Source organism: Salvelinus namaycush, unplaced genomic scaffold (assembly GCF_016432855.1).
Source record: "Salvelinus namaycush isolate Seneca unplaced genomic scaffold, SaNama_1.0 Scaffold9, whole genome shotgun sequence".
Lineage (NCBI taxonomy): Eukaryota > Metazoa > Chordata > Actinopteri > Salmoniformes > Salmonidae > Salvelinus > Salvelinus namaycush.
Window position 1 is genome coordinate 476453 of NW_024061641.1, and position 19579 is coordinate 496031.

The 19579-nt window shown below is 41.0% G+C and overlaps 2 protein-coding genes across 4 annotated transcripts in view; both read left to right on the forward strand.

Moving 5' to 3' along the window:
- Positions 1 to 8647, forward strand: part of LOC120043327 (zinc finger protein 708-like) — a 29053-nt gene extending 20406 nt beyond the window's left edge. The window contains exons 1-3 of one of the 3 annotated variants that reach the window (XM_038987947.1): positions 2671 to 2919; positions 3838 to 4287; positions 6640 to 8647. In XM_038987947.1, coding sequence (XP_038843875.1) covers positions 2754 to 2919; positions 3838 to 4287; positions 6640 to 7979 — 1956 coding nt within the window. In that variant the 5' untranslated portion in view covers positions 2671 to 2753 and the 3' untranslated portion in view covers positions 7980 to 8647. Of the gene's footprint in view, positions 1 to 2670; positions 2920 to 3837; positions 4288 to 6639 lie in introns of those variants that run through there. The other 2 variants (XM_038987945.1, XM_038987946.1) reach the window with 2 other exon arrangements.
- LOC120043328 (zinc finger protein 2-like) overlaps positions 1 to 19579 on the forward strand; it is a 401596-nt gene that overhangs the window by 29534 nt on the left and 352483 nt on the right. The gene's annotated exons all lie outside the window — the stretch shown is intronic.

Here is a 19579-nt window from a genome sequence, read left to right on the forward strand (position 1 = left end):
GCTCCGGAAGTCATCAACCCGGTCAGAAGTAAATTAGACCGTTGGAGGCGGTATAATGCATAGAGCCTATTTGAGACGCCTTTTCAACGTAACGTATCATGGCCATAAAGTTGAGGCAGTAGTAATTGCTCTTGACGCAGAGAAGACATTTGATCAGATTGAGTGGAAGTATATGATGTCGGTTCTGGAGCATTTCGAGTTTGGAAATTATTTATTGAATTAAATTATTTATGCACACCCAATGGCGTCCGTGGTAACCAATCAGGAAATGTCGCAGTCATTCCGCCTGTTCAAGGGCTGCCGACAGGGGTGCCCTATTTCACCTGCTCTCTTCGCTATAGCCACGGACCCTCCTTGCTACTCGCATTCGGGCATGTGCCGATTTAGCTTCTGTTAAAATAAAAGACACGCAACAGAAAAGTTCCCTATATGCAGACGATGTTCTTTTGTTTTTATCCAAGCCTAAAACGTTTATTCCCCCTTACTTTATAAACTTTATAAATACATCTGGCTACAAGATAAACTGGCAAAAAAGAGAATTGATGCAGAAATCACGGCCTGTGGCTATGCATTTTCTGCAATCTACCCCATTTAGAAACGGTGATGGACAAGTTCACAAGCCTTGGCATTGTAGTGACAAGAGACCTTGATCAGCTATTGAAAGCGAATTGGGACATGAAAATTATTCAGCTGAAACAAAATATAGATTTTTGGAAAACTAGGCCTCTCCTTGGTTGGTCATATAAACGCTATTAAAATGGTTTTCCTACCCAGGTTTCTTTACCTCTTCCAATGTCTACGCAATTTCATACCACAAAGCTATTTTAAGAAACTGAATTCAATAGTAATTTCATTTTTATGGGATAACAAGCAGCCAGAATTCCAAAGAAGCATTTATGCAAGTACAAGATAGAGGGGGGCTTTGGCCTTCCTCACTTTAAACTACTAATCTGAACATTGTGTCTTTCTGGAGGGAAAGTTTACCTGGGATGCGACAGAATGATATGCCTTCATGGCTTTTGATTGAGCAGGCCTCCTGTCAACGTTCCTCACGCCCTGCACTTGTTAATAGTCCATCATATGTGAAAAAAGACACTTATGACTCTAATCCAGTCATTTGTCATACTCTTAGAATCTGGAAACAGATGAGGTATTTTCTTATTAACATACCCACTGTATTCATTGACAGCCCGATTAGCCTGAATCATGCTTTCCACCCTGCATTGGATGATATGGTGAGTTTTCACAGTGGAGAGAGAAGGGGCTCACAACAATTGGTAATTTATACATGGATGGTCAGTCAGCTTCGTTTCAACAATTACATGGAAAGTTTAACATGCCAACAACACATTTTTTCAGATTCCTCCAAATCAGGAATTTCTTAAGGACACATATCCCACAGTATGGCATTAAGCCCAATAATCCTACATTAGATAGCCTGATCCTTGTCAAACCCCATTCAAAAGGGCCAGTCTCTAGACTGTATGATGTGCTACAGGCCCACATAGAGGTATCCACAGACACTATTAAAAGGGCTTGGGAACAAGAACTTGGTTCAGAAATCTCAGACACTTTCAGAAATGCCAGACACAACCTTGTACAGTTTAAGGTGATACACAGGTTACATTACTCAAAAGTGAAACTGCATAAAATATTCCCGGACAAGCAGGATGAGGGGACGTTGACCCACTTATTCTGGACATGTCCCAACTTACGTGCTTACTGGGCTCTCATTTTTGATGACTTATCTAAAGCCTTCGATATAGTTCTAGCCCCAGACTCATTGATCGCTCTGTTTTGGTACAGTTGATGGGAATAACCAGGAAGTGAAGTCTGTCTCTCTTTGTACTCTATTAGCCTAAAGGCTCATATTGCAATTTTGGAAATTGGAGACTGTACCTACCTTTGAAATGTGGTTACGGGATTCAGGGAATGTAATACATATGGACAAGATTCTATACAATACTTCCAATAGAAGTCCAGTGTTTTACAAAATATGGCAGCCGATACTGGATATATGGTCTAGTCCCCCTTCATAACTGGGTTGATGATCTGCTGCTACTCTGTGCTGTACTCCACTCTATATTTATTTTGGGTTTAACTACACTGCTTGTAATGACTATATGCTGTCTTCTTATACATGTACAACCTAATAGGATTTTGTTTTATTTTGTGTATGTGTGAGTTATCTTTTGTTTTGTCCTCTAAATTGGCCATCCGATTCAACAGTACAATGAATGTCCATGTTGGTATTGCTGTCTTGTTTAATTATTATTTTTTGGGGAAAATAATAAACATATAAATAAATAAAAGTAATATAACATATTATAACGTTTTCCCCACATGAAGTTATCTATTTCTATTATCACCACTAGTCTTGGGTGGCAAGTAGCCTCATGGTTAGAGTGTTGGGCCCGTCACCGAAAGGTTGCTGGATTGAATCCCAGAGCTGACAAGGTTAATAAAACTGTCATTCTGAACAAGCCAATTAACCCAATGTTCCCCAGGATGCCGTCATTGTAAATAAGAATTTGTTCTTAACTGACTTGCATGGTTAAAAAAAAAAAGAAAAAGTCTGTACCTTGTAGTTAACGCTCCATCCACATGGAGGCGCTGTGTGTATGGGCTTGCCACCCTCTGATACAGGCGGAAGTGAGCTTGCGAGTGGACTTTTCTTTCGTGAACACCGTTCTTTCCTCGTGGAAGAAGCTACCAGCTGAATAGCTAACTAACTAGCTACCAGTCAACTTAAAATGTCTAAACAACAGTCGTTTCATGTGTTTTTAAATGAGCGCTTAACTGCGGCTACTGTGGAGATTTTCGGGGAAGTTGAGAAAACGGTACTGAAATACCAGGAGGAGAATGATCGGCTACGGAGACTGCTTCGGATCACATCGGAGGTTAAACTATGTAGAACAGGTACGTATGTACAGTGCATTCGGAAAGTATTCAGACCCCTTCACTATTTCCACATTAGGTGAAAAATCTGTCCATGTGCACTCGAGCAAGTTACTTAACCCTCATGTCTCCTGTAATTGCTGGAGACAAGAGCGTCTGCTAAATGACTAACATTTCAAGTGTAATGTATTGTACTTTTGCAGTAATTTTTTATTGTAAATAAGAATAGAATATGTTTCTGAACACTTCTACATTCATGTGGATGATACTATGATTAAGGATAAACACGAATAAATCATGAATAATTAAGATCATATCCGTACCAATAACAGGGGAGGTCAGCATTTTTTTTTGGGGGGGGGGGGGATGATGATCTTTGTTTCTTTTAACTTTCTCACTTGTCGTCATTGAAGATTCATTCATTATTGTCCAGAAACAGATTCTATTGTATTTACAATAAAAGGGACTCCAAGCTTATAGAATACATTATTCACCATTCACTTCCTATTGGGCAAAACCCACAACACAACCAAAACAAACTGCAAATGCATTCAACAAGTTTGTGGTTTAACAAGATGAATGTGTGTAAGGAATATGGGATCAAATACTACACTTCTGACTACTGTAATACACTACGTTAATTTATCCAAACGTTTATGACTTCTTCACGTTGGGGGACTAGATACATAAAGTGCTTTGATTTCTACATGGTAAAACGGATATTATGAAAATCCCCTCAAATTAAAGGTGACATTCTGTATTGTCACCACATATAAAACATTTGATCTCAAATCCCAAATTCTGGAGTATAGATCCACATTTGTAAATGTTTGTTTCACTGTTTAAATAAATACATAAGCATTTAGAAATGGCATTGTGCACTCAGGCATGTCTAAAGTCTATATAGGTAACCTCTGCTCCTCCTCTCCTTCCCTCCAGACTCCCTGCAGCTCTCTGTCTCTGAAGAGGAGGTTCCACCTGAGCAGCAGCACTGTGAGCAGGAGTGGAGCCCCAGTCTGGGACAGAAGGACCCAGAGACCATACAGATTAAAGAGGAACAGGAGGAAGTCAGGACCAGTCAGGAGGAAGAGCAGCTTCAAGGGCGCTTTGATACCAAAGACTCCATATTCACTACTTCCTGTGTGAAAAGTGAATGTGATCAGGAGGACCCATGTCAAGAAGCCGTACTAGCTGAACACCCAAGTCTCAGTCCACTGAAAACATCTAAACTACAGTTGTTTCGTGTGTTTTTAAATGAATGTTTAACGGCATCTGCTGCTGTGGAGATTTTTGGTGCGGTTGAGGAAACTGTAGCAGAGTACCAGGAAGAGAATGATCTGCTACGGAGACTGCTGCTGATCACACCAGAGATAAAACTACGTAGAATAGGTTCGTATGTAGATCTAATACCTAGCTAGCTACTGTTCTACTTAGTTAATAAACTGTTTCTGGTAACAGGGATCTCCATTGCATCCATTTTTAAAGAACAGTTTATAATATAGCCAAGATTCACCAGGCATAATTAAAAAGTTATCTGTCAGGAAAAGATGATTGAAATAGCTTATATAGCACAGCCTCTCTGACTCCAATGCATTTCATTAGAGATGGTGAGTATGTTTACGTTCACACTAGTAATTCAATATTACATTGATGATGGCAGTAGGCAGAGTACAGCTTCAGTCCTGTAGACCCCTGACTCTGCTCATCTTAAACGCCGTGAGGTCATAATAGAAGTAAGCATTAGAGGTCGACCGATTATGATTTTTCAACGCCGATACCGATTATTGGAGGACCAAAAAAAGCCGATGCCGATTAATCGGGCCGATTTTTATTTATATATTTATAATAATGACAATTACAACAATACTGAATGAACACTTTTATTTTAACTAAATATAATACATCAATAAAATCAATTTAGTCTCAAATATATAATGAAACATGTTCAATTTGGTTTAAATAATGCAAAAACAAAGTGTTGGAGAAGAAAGTAAAAGTGCAATATGTGCCATGTAAAAAAAGCTAACGTTTAAGTTCCTTGCTCAGAACATGAGAACATATGAAAGCTGGTGGTTCCTTTTAACATGAGTCTTCAATATTCCCAGGTAAGGAGTTTTAGGTTGTAGTTATTATAGGACTATTTCTCTCTATACCATTTGTATTTCATATACCTTTGACTATTGGATGTTCTAATAGGTACTTTAGTATTGCCAGCCTAATCTCAGGAGTTGATAGGCTTGAAGTCATAAACAGCTCAATGCTTGAAGCATTGCGACGAGCTGCTGGCAAAACGCACGAAAGTGCTGTTTGAATGAATGCTTACGAGCCTGCTGCTGCCTACCACCGCTCAGTCTGACTGCTGTATCAAATCATAGACTTAATTATAATATAATAACCCACAGAAATACGAGCCGTAGGTCATTAATATGGTAAAATCCGGAATCTATCATTTCGAAAACAAAACGTTTATTCTTTCAGTGAAATACGGAACCGTTCCGTATTTTATCTAACGGGTGGCATCCCTAAGTCTAAATATTGCTGTTACATTGCACAACCTTCAATGTTATGTCATAATTTTGTAAAATTCTGGCAAATTAGTTCGCAACGAGCCAGACGGCCCAAACTGTTGAATATACCCTGACTCTGCGTGCAATGAAAGCAAGAGAAGTGACACAATTTGTCTAGTTAATATTGCCTACTCACATTAATTTCTTTTAAGTAAATATGCAGGTTTGAAAAATATATACCTCTGTGTATTGATTTTAAGAAAGGCATTGATGTTTATGGTTAGGTACAGTCGTGCAACGATTGTGCTTTTTTCGCAAATGGGCTTTTGTTAAATCATCACCGTTTGGCGAAGTTGGCTGTCTTTGTTAGGAAGAAATGGTCTTCACACAGTTCTCAACGAGCCAGGCGGCCCAAACTGCTGCATATACCCTGACTCTGTTGCACAGAACGCAAGAGAAGTGACACAATTTCCCTAGTTAAAAGAAATTCATGTTAGCAGGCAATATTAACAAAATATGCAGGTTTAAAAATATATACTTGTGTATTGATTTTAAGAAAGGCGTTGATGTTTATGGTTAGGTACGTTGGTGCAACGACAGGGCTTTTTTCACGAATGCGCTTGTTAAATCACATGTTTGGGGAAGTAGGCTGAGATTCAGTGATAAATTAACAGGCACCGCATCGATTATATGCAACGCAGGACAAGCTAGATAAACTAGTAATATCATCAACCATGTGTATTTAACTAGTGATTATGTTAAGATTGATTGCTTTTTATAAGATAAGTTTAATGCTAGCTAGCACCTTACCTTAGCACCTTACCTTGGCTCCTTGCTGCACTCGCATAACAGGTAGTCAGCCTGCCACACAGTCTCCTCGTGTAGTGCAATGTAATCGGCCATAATCAGTGTCCAAAAATGCCGATTACCGATTGTTATGAAGACTTGAAATCGGCCCTAATTAATCGGCCATTCCGATTAATCGGTCGACCTCTAGTAAGCATACGGTGATCAAAACATCTAGTTTTCTGAGCAATCTTTCACATTATTAGGACGTGTACAAGCTTTATTAAAATATCAAGTTTGGGAGCAGTAAAACTATTTATCTGTATTGCACATTATTTTAGCTCCTGTTATAATTTAGGATCAATACCAGTAAAGACATTTTCAATTAAAAAATAATTGTTCTATTTAATTCTGTAGTATATAAATAACCTCTGCTCCTTCCCTCCAGACTCCCTGCAGTTCTCTCTTTCTGTCTCTGAAGAGGAAGTTCCCCCTGAGCAGCAGCACTGTGAGCAGGAGTGGAGCCCCAGTCTGGGACAGAAGGACCCAGAGCCCACACAGATTAAAGAGGAACAGGAGGAAGTCAGGACCAGTCAGGAGGAAGAGCAGCTTCAAGGGCTCTTTGATACCAAAGACTCCATATTCACTACTTCCTGTGTGAAAAGTGAATGTGATCTGGAGGACCCACTTTGGTCCTTGACTCTTCCCCAAACCCAGACTGTAGAGAACAGAGAGAGAGACTCTAACCCAGTGGATCTCAAATCTTTTGTCACTGTGACCCACATTAAGGGTTTCTACAGTCTCTGTGACCCTCCAGATAATCAAAACAATGCCCCCAGCCACAGTTCAGCTGTAAGCAGTGACACAGTAGGACTTGACAACAGCCCACCATTGGATCCCAGCCCACCATTGGATCCCAGCCCACCATTGGATCCCAGCCCACCATTGGATCCCAAACACAAAGGAGATCTGTCCAATCACATGAGGATTCACACAGGAGAGAAGCCATTTATCTGTGGTGACTGTGGGAAAAACTTTAATCACAAGAAGCACCTAAACAGGCATAAACTGACTCACACAGGAGAGAAACCATTCACCTGTGGTGACTGTGGGAAAAGCTTCAATCGCAAGGAGACCTTAACTACTCACAAACTGACTCACACAGGAGAGAAACCATTTATCTGTGGTGACTGTGGGAAAAGCTTTATTCGGAAGGAGCACCTCACCATGCATAAACTGACTCACACAAGAGAGAAACCATTTAGCTGTGGTGACTGCGGGAAAAGCTTCAATCGGAAGCTGAGCCTAACTGAACATAAACTGACTCACACAGGAGAGAAACCATTTAGCTGTGGTGACTGTGGGAAAAGCTTCAATCGAAAGGGGCACCTCACCATGCATAAACTGACTCACACAAGAGAGAAACCATTTAGCTGTGGTGACTGCGGGAAAAGCTTCAATCGGAAGGAGCCTTTAACCATGCATATACTGACTCACACAGGAGAGAAACCATTCACCTGTGATGACTGCGGGAGGAGCTTTATTCTGAAGGGGGACCTAAGGAGACATATACTGATTCACACAGGAGAGAAACCATTTAGCTGTGGTGACTGTGGGAAAAGCTTCAATCGAAAGGGGCATCTAACCATGCATAAACTGACTCACGCAGGAGAGAAACCTTTTAGCTGTGGTGACTGTGGGAGGAGCTTTATTCAGAAGAGGGACCTAAGTAGACATATACTGATTCACACAGGAGATAGAATCTTTTCCACTAAATTATTTATCTGAAAAAACATGGCTGCTCAGTCTGATAAAATATAATTTCAGAAGACTAATCTGCTGAAACGTGTATAAAAAAAAAAGCATCCACAAAGAAAGAAAATGAGGACACAGAGACGGGACTAAGAGAGTATTGAGATACACCTGTGGACCAACTCTAGCTGGTCCTCCTGATCCTGCTCAGTCCAATGTCACAGTAATGATATAATGGGGCTGTTGTCTGAACCTAACAGGTAATGTTGCTGCTCTTTGTGTATGAAATGGACAACCTGCAGTTCAGACAACCACCACTTTTTAGGTGAACAACTGAGGGATGGTGTTGGAGAGTTGTGAACACTCAATGTTGTAGTCAGATATGGATACAATATGTCCAGATCTGATGAAGGTTTTCCAATAGGCGGCCCGTTGGTGTTTTTATTTGGCCCCCAAGTTTTCTGAGCAAAACAAGATATCATTTTTTTTTTTTTTTATGTTTATTCATTGTTAGACATTTTTCAAATTAATTAAGGGAATCTGTTCTATGAAATAACACATGGAATCATGTAGTAACCAACAGTGTTAAAACAAAATATATTGAATATTTTCGATTCTTCAAATTAGCCACACATTTTTTGTAACCTGGGGATTAGTGATTGGATAAGGGGGATGTTTTGTAACTAGGGGAGTAGTGATTGGATAAGGGGGGGGGGGGGGGGGGGGGTTGTAACCAGGGGAGTAGTGATTGGATAAGGAGGATGTTTTGTAACCAGGGGAGTAGTGATTGGATAAGGGGATGTTTTGTAACCAGGGGAGTAGTGATTGGATAAGGAGGATGTTTTGTAACCAGGGGAGTAGGGATTGGATTAGGGGGATGTTTTGTAACTAGGGGAGTAGTGATTAGATAAGGGGGATGTTTTGTAACCAGGGGAGTAGTGATTGGATAAGGAGGATGTTTTGTAACCAGGGGAGTAGTGATTAGATAAGGGGGATGTTTTGTAACTAGGGGAGTAGTGATTGGATAAGGAGGATGTTTTGTAACCAGGGGAGTAGTGATTGGATTAGGGGGATGTTTTGTAACTAGGGGAGTAGTGATTAGATAAGGGGGATGTTTTGTAACCAGGGGAGTAGTGATTGGATAAGGAGGATGTTTTGTAACCAGGGGAGTAGTGATTAGATAAGGGGGATGTTTTGTAACTAGGGGAGTAGTGATTAGATAAGGAGGATGTTTTGTAACTAGGGGAGTAGTGATTAGATAAGGGGGATGTTTTGTAACCAGGGTAGTAGTGATTGGATAAGGGGGTATTCCTGTATTGTGTGAATCAGATGTAACTGGTTGAGGGAGGAGTTTACAAGCGAGGCTGGACTGTATATAAGTCATTGTTGGCAGGTTATTTTTCTTTGTCTGCAGACGGCCTGTTTTTAGAACCCCTCTCTCTCTGGGGCCTTTTTGATAAATATTCTACTGCTGTATTTTGTTGTTGGGTCAGAGGCCGTTAACTTTTTCTGAATTCTAAGACATCAGTTAAGAGGTAAGCTTCCGCTTGTTTATCCACATGTGCAGGGTCATATAATTAGTATTTTTCATTTAATCGATTTTAATCCGAACTAAAGTTTTGTTACTAAGGATTCCACAACGCGGTTAGCCTTTACGGCTGGGACTGCAAGTTTGTGTTCCTTCTTTTTTGTTGTTGCGTGGATTCCGCGAGTGCTAGCTGGCTGTACTACAGACACCTGTCGTCGTCGTCGTGGGAAAGACTCATTGTTATCTTTTCGTAAAACAACTGGTTGCAGAATAGAGCCAATCTGAATACCAAGCAGATCCTGAGGGAAATTGACGAGTACCAACAGCTTTACGCTATGGAGGAACAACATACTCCTTCGTGGAAAGATCCGACCACCTCACAAAATAACTAACCCGACAAAAAAAAGAAAAACAGATTCATCTACAGACACGGACGATTTACTTACCATTGAGGTAGAGGCTAGTGCTCTGGCTGGAATCCATGCAACAATGGAAAAGTTGTGTGAGGAGGTAGCAGGGCTGAGGGGGTGTTTGGAGTTCAGCCTGAGTGAAATTCTCAAGCTCCAAGGAGAAAATAAGACACTCACAGCCAAGGTAAAAATCCACGATTCCAACATGGATGGTCTACTCAGGAAAACAGGGTGATGAAGGAGTCGCTACCAGACGTACAAAGTCGTAGCATGCGTGAAAATCATTTTTTATTCTCGTATTCCTGAGGAATACCAATAATCCAGAAAGCGCGACCAGTGAAAATCAATTTTTATTCTCGTATTTATGAGGAATTCCAATAATCCAGAGGGCGCGATCAGAGAATTCATGAAATCCACATTGAAACTTCCTATACAGACTGTGAACAAGGTGGCTTTCCACCGAGTACACAGACTTGACGACAAGACCAAGGGTCTCTGACCGATCATCGTAAAATTTGAACAGTACCAACAAAAGGAGCTGATCAAAAGCAGAGGAAGGGAGCTTAAAAGGGACCAAATTCGGTCTCAATGACCAATTTCCAAAGGAGATAAACGAACGTCGTAAGAGACTGTATCCGGTACAAAGACAACAAAGGATGGATGGTAGGAGTGCCTTTATCATTGTGGACAAACTCTTTATAGATGGACAGCTATTCCGAGACAGCTCCATAACACCGTGGCTGTACTAAATTCTACAGGGACTTCAGGTTACGAGAAAAAAAAGGTATGGGAACTGTTTAAAATATCTGACCATTATAAAGTGGATATGAACACACACGTACTCAACTACATGCTTGCTTACACATACGGACTTATACATAAACACACACCTGATCTCGCTCTCTTCTCTCACTCTCTCTTTTTCTCTTCTCTCCCTCTCTCTTGTCGAACTGTTTTATATTTTAATGTGTTTATTGTTTGTCTATCTTTTTTATGTATTTGTCTACAAGGTTATGTATGTTTACAACAAGCAAGGGGAAGATATCAGAATAGGGGCATTGGGGAATAATAACATATTGTACGGAATACATTTGTACTGTAGTGAAGCCGTCTCTAGAGTAATACAAGGTCTCTTTCATGATCATGTGAAACGTCAATTGCTATGAAAATGCTGGGATGTGTTTTTCAATTATATTAAAGGTAATTATGATGCAACTATGACGGTGATACGATATGGATTACAATTATGAATATTATGGCTATATGCACTACATGTTACACACAGACACTCAACCATGCAAATTGGCAGAGTTATTATTTATTTGGACATCACACATTATACTCTTACTCGTATACAGACATCATACACACTCTCATTATATCATATCCAATATCATAGACATCAACCTACTCAGATTTGTTACACACATAATTTGTCTCAATTTTCTAACATCTGTGGCATTGTCTCACAGGCAAACAGGCAAGGGAATATAACAAATATTGCTAGAACCTATTTCTTGAATTCTAAATATCAGACATTTGAAAGCTCTAGTTTTGACCTTCATAATACCTCTGATGGCAGTAACTTTACAAGCACTAATTATGGTCAATTTAGACTGAGAATAGTATCTAGTTATGGTAAGGGGTGAAATACGTATAGCCAGTTATAATTGTAATGGTTTAGCAGATTCTAAAAAAAGAAGATCAGTCTTTACAGTCTTTTGCTAAAAGAAAAGGAATATAACATGTACTGTTAACAGGAAACTCACTCTACATCCTTAGATGAAGTTGTGTGGAAAAAGGAATGGGGTGGTGAAATAATTTTCTGTCATGGACAAAGGAACTCAAAGGGTGTGATGATATTAATAAAGAAAAATGTCGATCTGAATGTACAAATAATCAGGAATGAATCGCAAGGAAGGTGGATCCTTTTGAATATGAAAGTGGACGAAAAAGAGATTTGGCTCATTAATCTATATGGTCCAAATCAGGATGATCCACACTTCTTCTAAAACATTTATACCAATTTATTGAACTTACAGGCAACAAATGATCTAATCATTATGGTAGGAGACTATAACACAGTGTTAAGTACCTCAATGGACCGTAAAGGTAATCACTCTACAAACTATCATCACCGTGCCCTTAAGGAAATCACAAATATTATGGACACATTAGAAATAGTGGATATTTGGAGACTAAAAAACCCCAACCTAGTGAGATATACATGGAGGAGGTTTAATACCCTGACCTAGTGAGATATACATGGAGGAGGTTTAATACCCTGACCTAGTGAGATATACATGGAGGAGGTTTAATACCCTGACCTAGTGAGATATACATGGAGGTTTAATACCCTGACCTAGTGAGATATACATGGAGGAGACTTAATCAAGCTAGTCGTCTTGACTACTTCCTTGTCTCCTTCTCTCTTGCATCAAAGGTTAAAACAGTTTTAATAGGAGACAGAATGCGATCGGATCATCATCTAATTGGCATTCACATAACTCTTATAGATTTTCCATGTGGACGGGGATATTGGAAATTTAATCAAATTTTACTGGAGGACAATTTACTTTTTAACTAAGACAAAATAATTTATAACTGAATTTTTCCACTATAATATAGGTTCAGCAAATCCCCTTGTCCCATTGTTTGGAATACCTTTTAAATGTACCTCCAGGGGTCATTCAATTCAATATTCATCAATAATAAAAAAGCAGTTTCTGGCTGAAGAGAAGACTAACAAGGGAAATCCATGAACTAATAGTACAGGTAGATAGCAATAAAAACGATACTACAGAGATACAAAGTAAGTTAGAGAAAAAACAAAAAGATCTTGAACTTATTCAAGAACGATTTAATGTAAACTATTACAAAAATAAAGCAAACTGGATGGAATATGGAGAAAAATGCACAAAATTCTTCCTGAATCTCCAATACAGGAACGCTAACAAAAATAATTTGCAGAAACTCGTTACTGAAGACAGAGTCATCTGTGATTCTCCGAATGATATTTTAAAAGAGGAAGCTGATTATTTTAGGCAGATGTTCTCTTTTCCGTCTCGTCCTCTCCCACTGAATGAAGATTACGGTAAGGAATTCTTTCCAAATAATACACTGCTCAAAAAAATAAAGGGAACACTAAAATAACACATCCTAGATCTGAATGAATGAAATATTCTTATTAAATACTTTTTTCTTTACATAGTTGAATGTGCTGACAACAAAATCACACAAAAATTATCAATGGAAATCAAATTTATCAACCCATGGAGGTCTGGATTTGGAGTCACACTCAAAATTAAAGTGGAAAACCACACTACAGGCTGATCCAACTTTGATGTAATGTCCTTAAAACAAGTCAAAATGAGGCTCAGTGGTGTGTGTGGCCTCCACGTGCCTGTATGACCTCCCTACAACGCCTGGGCATGCTCCTGATGAGGTGGCGGATGGTCTCCTGAGGGATCTCCTCCCAGACCTGGACTAAAGCATCCGCCAACTCCTGGACAGTCTGTGGTGCAACGTGGCGTTGGTGGATGGAGCGAGACATGATGTCCCAGATGTGCTCAATTGGATTCAGGTCTGGGGAACGGGCGGGCCAGTCCATAGCATCAATGCCTTCCTCTTGCAGGAACTGCTGACACACTCCAGCCACATGAGGTCTAGCATTGTCTTGCATTAGGAGAAACCCAGGGCCAACCGCACCAGCATATGGTCTCACAAGGGGTCTGAGGATTTCATCTCGGTACCTAATGGCAGTCAGGCTACCTCTGGCGAGCACATGGAGGGCTGTGTTCGGCCCCCCAAAGAAATGCCACCCCACACCATGACTGACCCATCGCCAAACCGGTCATGCTGGAGGATGTTGCAGGCAGCAGAACGTTATCCACGGCGTCTCCAGACTCTGTCACGTCTGTCACATGTGCTCAGTGTGAACCTGCTTTCATCTGTGAAGAGCACAGGGCGCCAGTGGCGAATTTGCCAATCTTGGTGTTCTCTGGCAAATGCCAAACGTCCTGCACTACGCTGACAGACACAGCAAACCTTCTTGCCACAGCTCGCATTGATGTGCCATCCTGGATGAGCTGCACTACCTGAGCCACTTGTGTGGGTTGTAGACTCCGTCTCATGCTACCACTAGAGTGAAAGCACCGCCAGCATTCAAACGTGACCAAAACATCAGCCAGGAAGCATAGGAACTGAGAAGTGGTCTGTGGTCACCACCTGCAGAACCACTCCTTTATTGGTGGTGTCTTGCTAATTGCCTATAATTTCCACCTGTTGTCTATTCCATTTGCACAACAGCATGTGAAATTTATTGTCAATCAGTGTTGCTTCCTAAGTGGACAGTTTGATTTCACAGAAGTGTGACTGACTTGGAGTTACATTGTGTTGTTTAAGTGTTCCCTTTATTTTTTTGAGCAGTGTATAACAAATGGAAAATTAACAAATGTACAGAAAGATCAGTGCGAAGGCCAAATTACAGAGGAAGAACTTTGATGCTATTAAATCCTTTGTCTGGAATAACCCCAGGGCTTGATGGCGTACCGGTAGAGGTATATCAAGTATTTTTTGATATACTAAAAGCTCCATTGTTAGATTGTTTTAACTACTCCTATAGAAATGGTAGTCTGTCAGGTACTCAACAGGAAGGTCTGATTTCTCTATTATTAAAACAAGACCCAGATAGCATATATAAAGACCCGGTCCATCTAAAAAACTGGAGGCCTCTTACACTTCAATGTTGTGATGCAAAAATACTAGTGAAATGCATAGCACTCAGAATTAAAAGGGTTTTACCAGGTATTGTTCATCCTGATCAGACATGTTTTTTACGACAACGACTAGAAATAATAGAACATCATGAAACATATAAGAAGCCAGGCCTGGTATTTATAGCGGATTTTGTAAAGGCATTTGATAAAGTAAGGCTGGATTTTATTTATAAATGCCTGGATTTTTTCAATTTCGGTAATTCTCTTATAAAATGGGTAAAAATAATGTATAGCAACCCCAGGTGTAAAATAGTAAATAACGGCTACTTCTCAGAGAGTTTTGAATTGTCAAGAGGAGTTAAATAAGGGTGTCCGCTGTCACCATATCTATTCGTTATGGCCACCGAAATGCTAGCTGTTAAAATCAGATCCAATAACAACATTAGAGGATTAGAAATCCAAGACTTAAAAACAAAGGTGTCCATGTATGCCAATGACTCAAGTTTTATATTAAGTCCGCAAGCTAGATCCCTGCGATGTCTCATTAAAGATCTAGATAACTTTTCTGTACTCTCTGGACTAAAACCTGTACAAGTGTACAATATTACGTATTGGATCCTTAAAAAATACAACTTTTACATTACCTTGCAGCTTACCTATAAAATGGGCTGATGGTGAAGTAGACATACTCGGTATTCATATCACAAAAGATATAAATAAGCTCTCCACAATGAATTTCAATAGAAAACTTGTAAAAATACACAAGATCCTGCAACCACGGAGAGGTAAATACCTGTCTATTTATGGAAAAATTGCCCTGATTAACTCCTTAGTCGTATCTCAGTTTACTCACTTACTTATGGCGCTGCCTACTCCTGATGATTCGTTTTTCAAATCATATGAGAAAAAAATATTTCGCTTTATCTGGGACGCTAAACCAGACAAAATAAAACGAGCCCATCAATATAATGACTATGAATTGGGTGGGTTGAGATTATTAAATATAAAAGCACTAAACCTCTCTCTAAAAGCTTCACTCGTTCAACAGTTTTACTTGAACCCTAAATGGTTCTCAAGTAGATTACTAAGAAAAGCTCATCCATTGTTTAAAAATGGCCTTTTTACCTTTGTGCAGATTGCCATGTCTCATTTTCCAATAATTTTTTGTCTTTTTCAAACATTGCAGAGCTGGCTACAATTACAATTTCATCCCCCTGAAAAGATAGAACAAATATTACAACAAATATTATGGCTGAACTCAAATGTGCCGGTTGATAAAATACCTGTATTTATGGGAAAGATGTTTGAAAAGGGTATTTTTTTATTTTTATTTTTTTAAATTGTATCCCCTTTTCTCCCCAATTTTCGTGGTATCCAATCGCTAGTAATTACTATCTTGTCTCATCGCTACAACTCCCGTACGGGCTCGGGAGAGACGAAGGTCGAAAGCCATGCGTCCTCCGAAGCACAACCCAACCAAGCCGCACTGCTTCTTTAACACAGCGCGCCTCCAACCCGGAAGCCAGCCGCACCAATGTGTCGGAGGAAACACCGTGCACCTGGCCCCCTTGGTTAGCGCGCACTGCGCCCGGCCCGCCACAGGAGTCGCTGGAGCGCGATGAGACAAGGATATCCCTACCGGCCAAACCCTCCCTAACCCGGACGACGCTAGCCCAATTGTGCGTCGCCCCACGGACCTCCCGGTCGCGGCCGGCTGCGACAGAGCCTGGGCGCGAACCCAGAGACTCTGGTGGCGCAGTTAGCACTGCGATGCAGTGCCCTAGACCACTGCGCCACCCGGGAGGCTGAAAAGGGTATTTTGTTCTTAAATTATATTGTAAATTGTAATGGTAGAGCTATGTCCTTCATGGAGTTATCAGAATTGTACGGGAAGGTCTGCTCAATCCAAGAGTACAACCAATTGATTACAGCATTGCCCCAAAAATGGAGGAGGCGGGTGCCAGCGGGAGGAGGTAGGGAACTGGTCTGTCTGCCCAATATAAAGGATCAAAACTGGCAGAGAAATAAAAATAGCATAAATAGGAAAGTATACCAGTTTCCTTTGCCATACAGATTGCAAAATAGTTGGAAAGAGATTTTTGGTCCATGGAAAAAGACTTCGTGCTTTTCAGCTGAAATTATTATATAGAATTCTTGCCACCAACAAATTGTTGAATATTTGGGGCATAAAATCATCGAAGCTCTGCAGATTTTGTTGTGAGGATACAGAATCAATAGACCATTTATTTTGATATTGCCCTCAGGTAGCCTGTTTCTGGTCTCAGGTTCAGGAATGGCTGAAAATGCATAGCATTGATCTAAAATTGACCCTAGAAATAGTACTGTTAGGAGATCTGGAGAGACCGGGTCAGTCAATTACTAATATATTAATACTCTTAGTAAAAGTATTTATCTTCAACACGCAATCTGTAGATTCTATTCGATTAGGTAGATTGAAATTGTACGTTAAACATCACAGCATAGTTGAAAGATATGTGTTGCGTAGAAACACGAAGTGGGTGGCCAACAGAGATAGATGGGATGGGCTGAGGGAAGCTGAGGGTTGGTATGTGGAATTGGAGACAAGTGGGAGTGGAGTTGCTGTGTGGGAGAGAGAATGATGGTCAAAAGATAAAGGAGAAAAAAAAGTATAAATAAAACATAATAAAAGTACATTTGAATGACACTAAGTGGCAGTGTTTTTACAACTAATGCCGGTTTGCCTGAGGCTGATGCCGTGCAGGTGTTTGTACACATGCATATACACACACACTCTCATTCAAATAAACACATACAAGAACACACACATACATGTAATAGTGCCAGACATGCACACAAACATATACAGTAGGTATTGCTGTTATGATTTCAGTTGTCCTTGATGTCCTTGTTTTAATATATATATATTTTTTAATTGCATTGTTTGCTGTTTTCTTCTGTCTTTTCCTTTTTTCTCTTTAGTTCATTCTCTTGGTTGTTGGTGCATTGGGGGGTTCTTGGGGGTGGGGAATGGAATGAATTGTATTTTTTTTTAAATATATTATTTGGGGGGGGTGGGACTGTGGGAGGGGTCTCGAATGGTTGAGGGACAGCTATTGGGGAACTGTGGGGGGATCTTGGAGGGTTCGGGATTCACAAGATTGTGATCATGAAAAAGGAAACTATGACATATATTTTATATCACTATCATGCACACGCACCCTCACACACAAGGATGGCTCTGTTGCGGAAAGACTGATACATGTTTGATAGTGTCTTGATGCTGTAGTGTTTGTCCTTCATGTTCTAATACTTTAATGTTACCCCTTCCTTGTGTTTTTTGTAATAAATATATATATTTGTTTTAAGCTGTCACATCAGTCATTTACATTTAAGTCATTTAGCAGATGCTCTTATTCAGAGTGACCACAGTTACTGCAGTCATCTTCAGTTAGCTAGGTGGGACAACCACATATCACAGGCATAGAAAGTATATTTTTCCTCAATAACAAGCACCTACAGTAGATGGCCCTAGCTGTCAAAAAGACAGTACTAGACCACAACAGATAAAGACAACAAAACATGATACTTATCACTCCTGGAGATATCAGGAGTCCTCTAGCTATAGAATGAAGTCCCAAGCCGTTGCAGCTTTCAGGAGTCGCCTGTGTTACAATGAGTTGTCTTTCAATTCAGTTCATACAATTCATAATACAAAAGTTCATAATACATTAAGTAATATAACATATTATAACATTTTCCCCACATGTAGTTATCTATTTCCATTATCACTACTAGTCTTGGGTGGCAGGTAGCCTCGTGGTTAGAGTGTTGGGCCAGTAATCGGAAGGTTGCTGGATCAAATCCCAGAGCTGACAAGGTTAACATCTGTCATTCTACCCCAGGATGCCGTCATTGTACATAAGAATTTGTTCTTAATCTAACTGCACTGTTATCAGATATGAAGGTAAGACCCAGATGCAGACCACGTTGGACAACCAATAGTTTAATAATCCCAAATGGGGCAAATACAGATCAAGGCAGGCAGGGGTTGGTACGGCAAAGCTACAGGATGGCAGGCAGAGGTCGGTAGGGCAAAGCTACAGGACGGCAGGCAGAGGTTGGTAGGGCAAAGGTGCAGACAGGCAGAGGTCGGTAGGGCAAAGGTGCAGGCAGAGTTCAGTAGGGCAAAGGTACAGGACGGCAGGCAGAGTTCGGTAGGGCAAAGGTGCAGGCAGAGTTCGGTAGGGCAAAGCTACAGGACGGCAGGCAGAGGTCGGTAGGGCAAAGCTACAGGACGGCAGGCAGAGGTCGGTAGGGCAAAGCTACAGGACGGCAGGCAGAGTTCGGTAGGGCAAAGGTGCAGGCAGAGTTCGGTAGGGCAAAGCTACAGGACGGCAGGCAGAGGTCGGTAGGGCAAAGCTACAGGACGGCAGGCAGAGGTCGGTAGGGCAAAGCTACAGGACGGCAGGCAGAGGTCGGTAGGGCAAAGGTGCAGGCAGAGTTCGGTAGGGCAAAGCTACAGGACGGCAGGCAGAGGTCGGTAGGGCAAAGCTACAGGACGGCAGGCAGAGGTCGGTAGGGCAAAGGTGCAGGCAGAGTTCGGTAGGGCAAAGCTACAGGACGGCAGGCAGAGGTCGGTAGGGCAAAGCTACAGGATGGCAGGCAGAGGTCGGTAGGGCAAAGCTACAGGACGGCAGGCAGAGTTCGGTAGGGCAAAGGTGCAGGCAGAGTTCGGTAGGGCAAAGGTACAGGCAGAGTTCGGTAGGGCAAAGGTACAGGACGTCAGGCAGGCGGGCTCAGAGACAGGACAGGCAAGGGTCAAAACCAGGAGGGTGAGAATACAAGAAACTGGGGAAAAGCAGGAGCTGAGACAAAATGCTGGTTAGCTTGAACAAACAAGATGAACTGGCACAGACAGAAAACACAGGTATAAATACCCAGGGAATAATGGGGAAGATGGGTGTGTCATGACTGTCCTGCTCGGCTCAGGTTACCAAT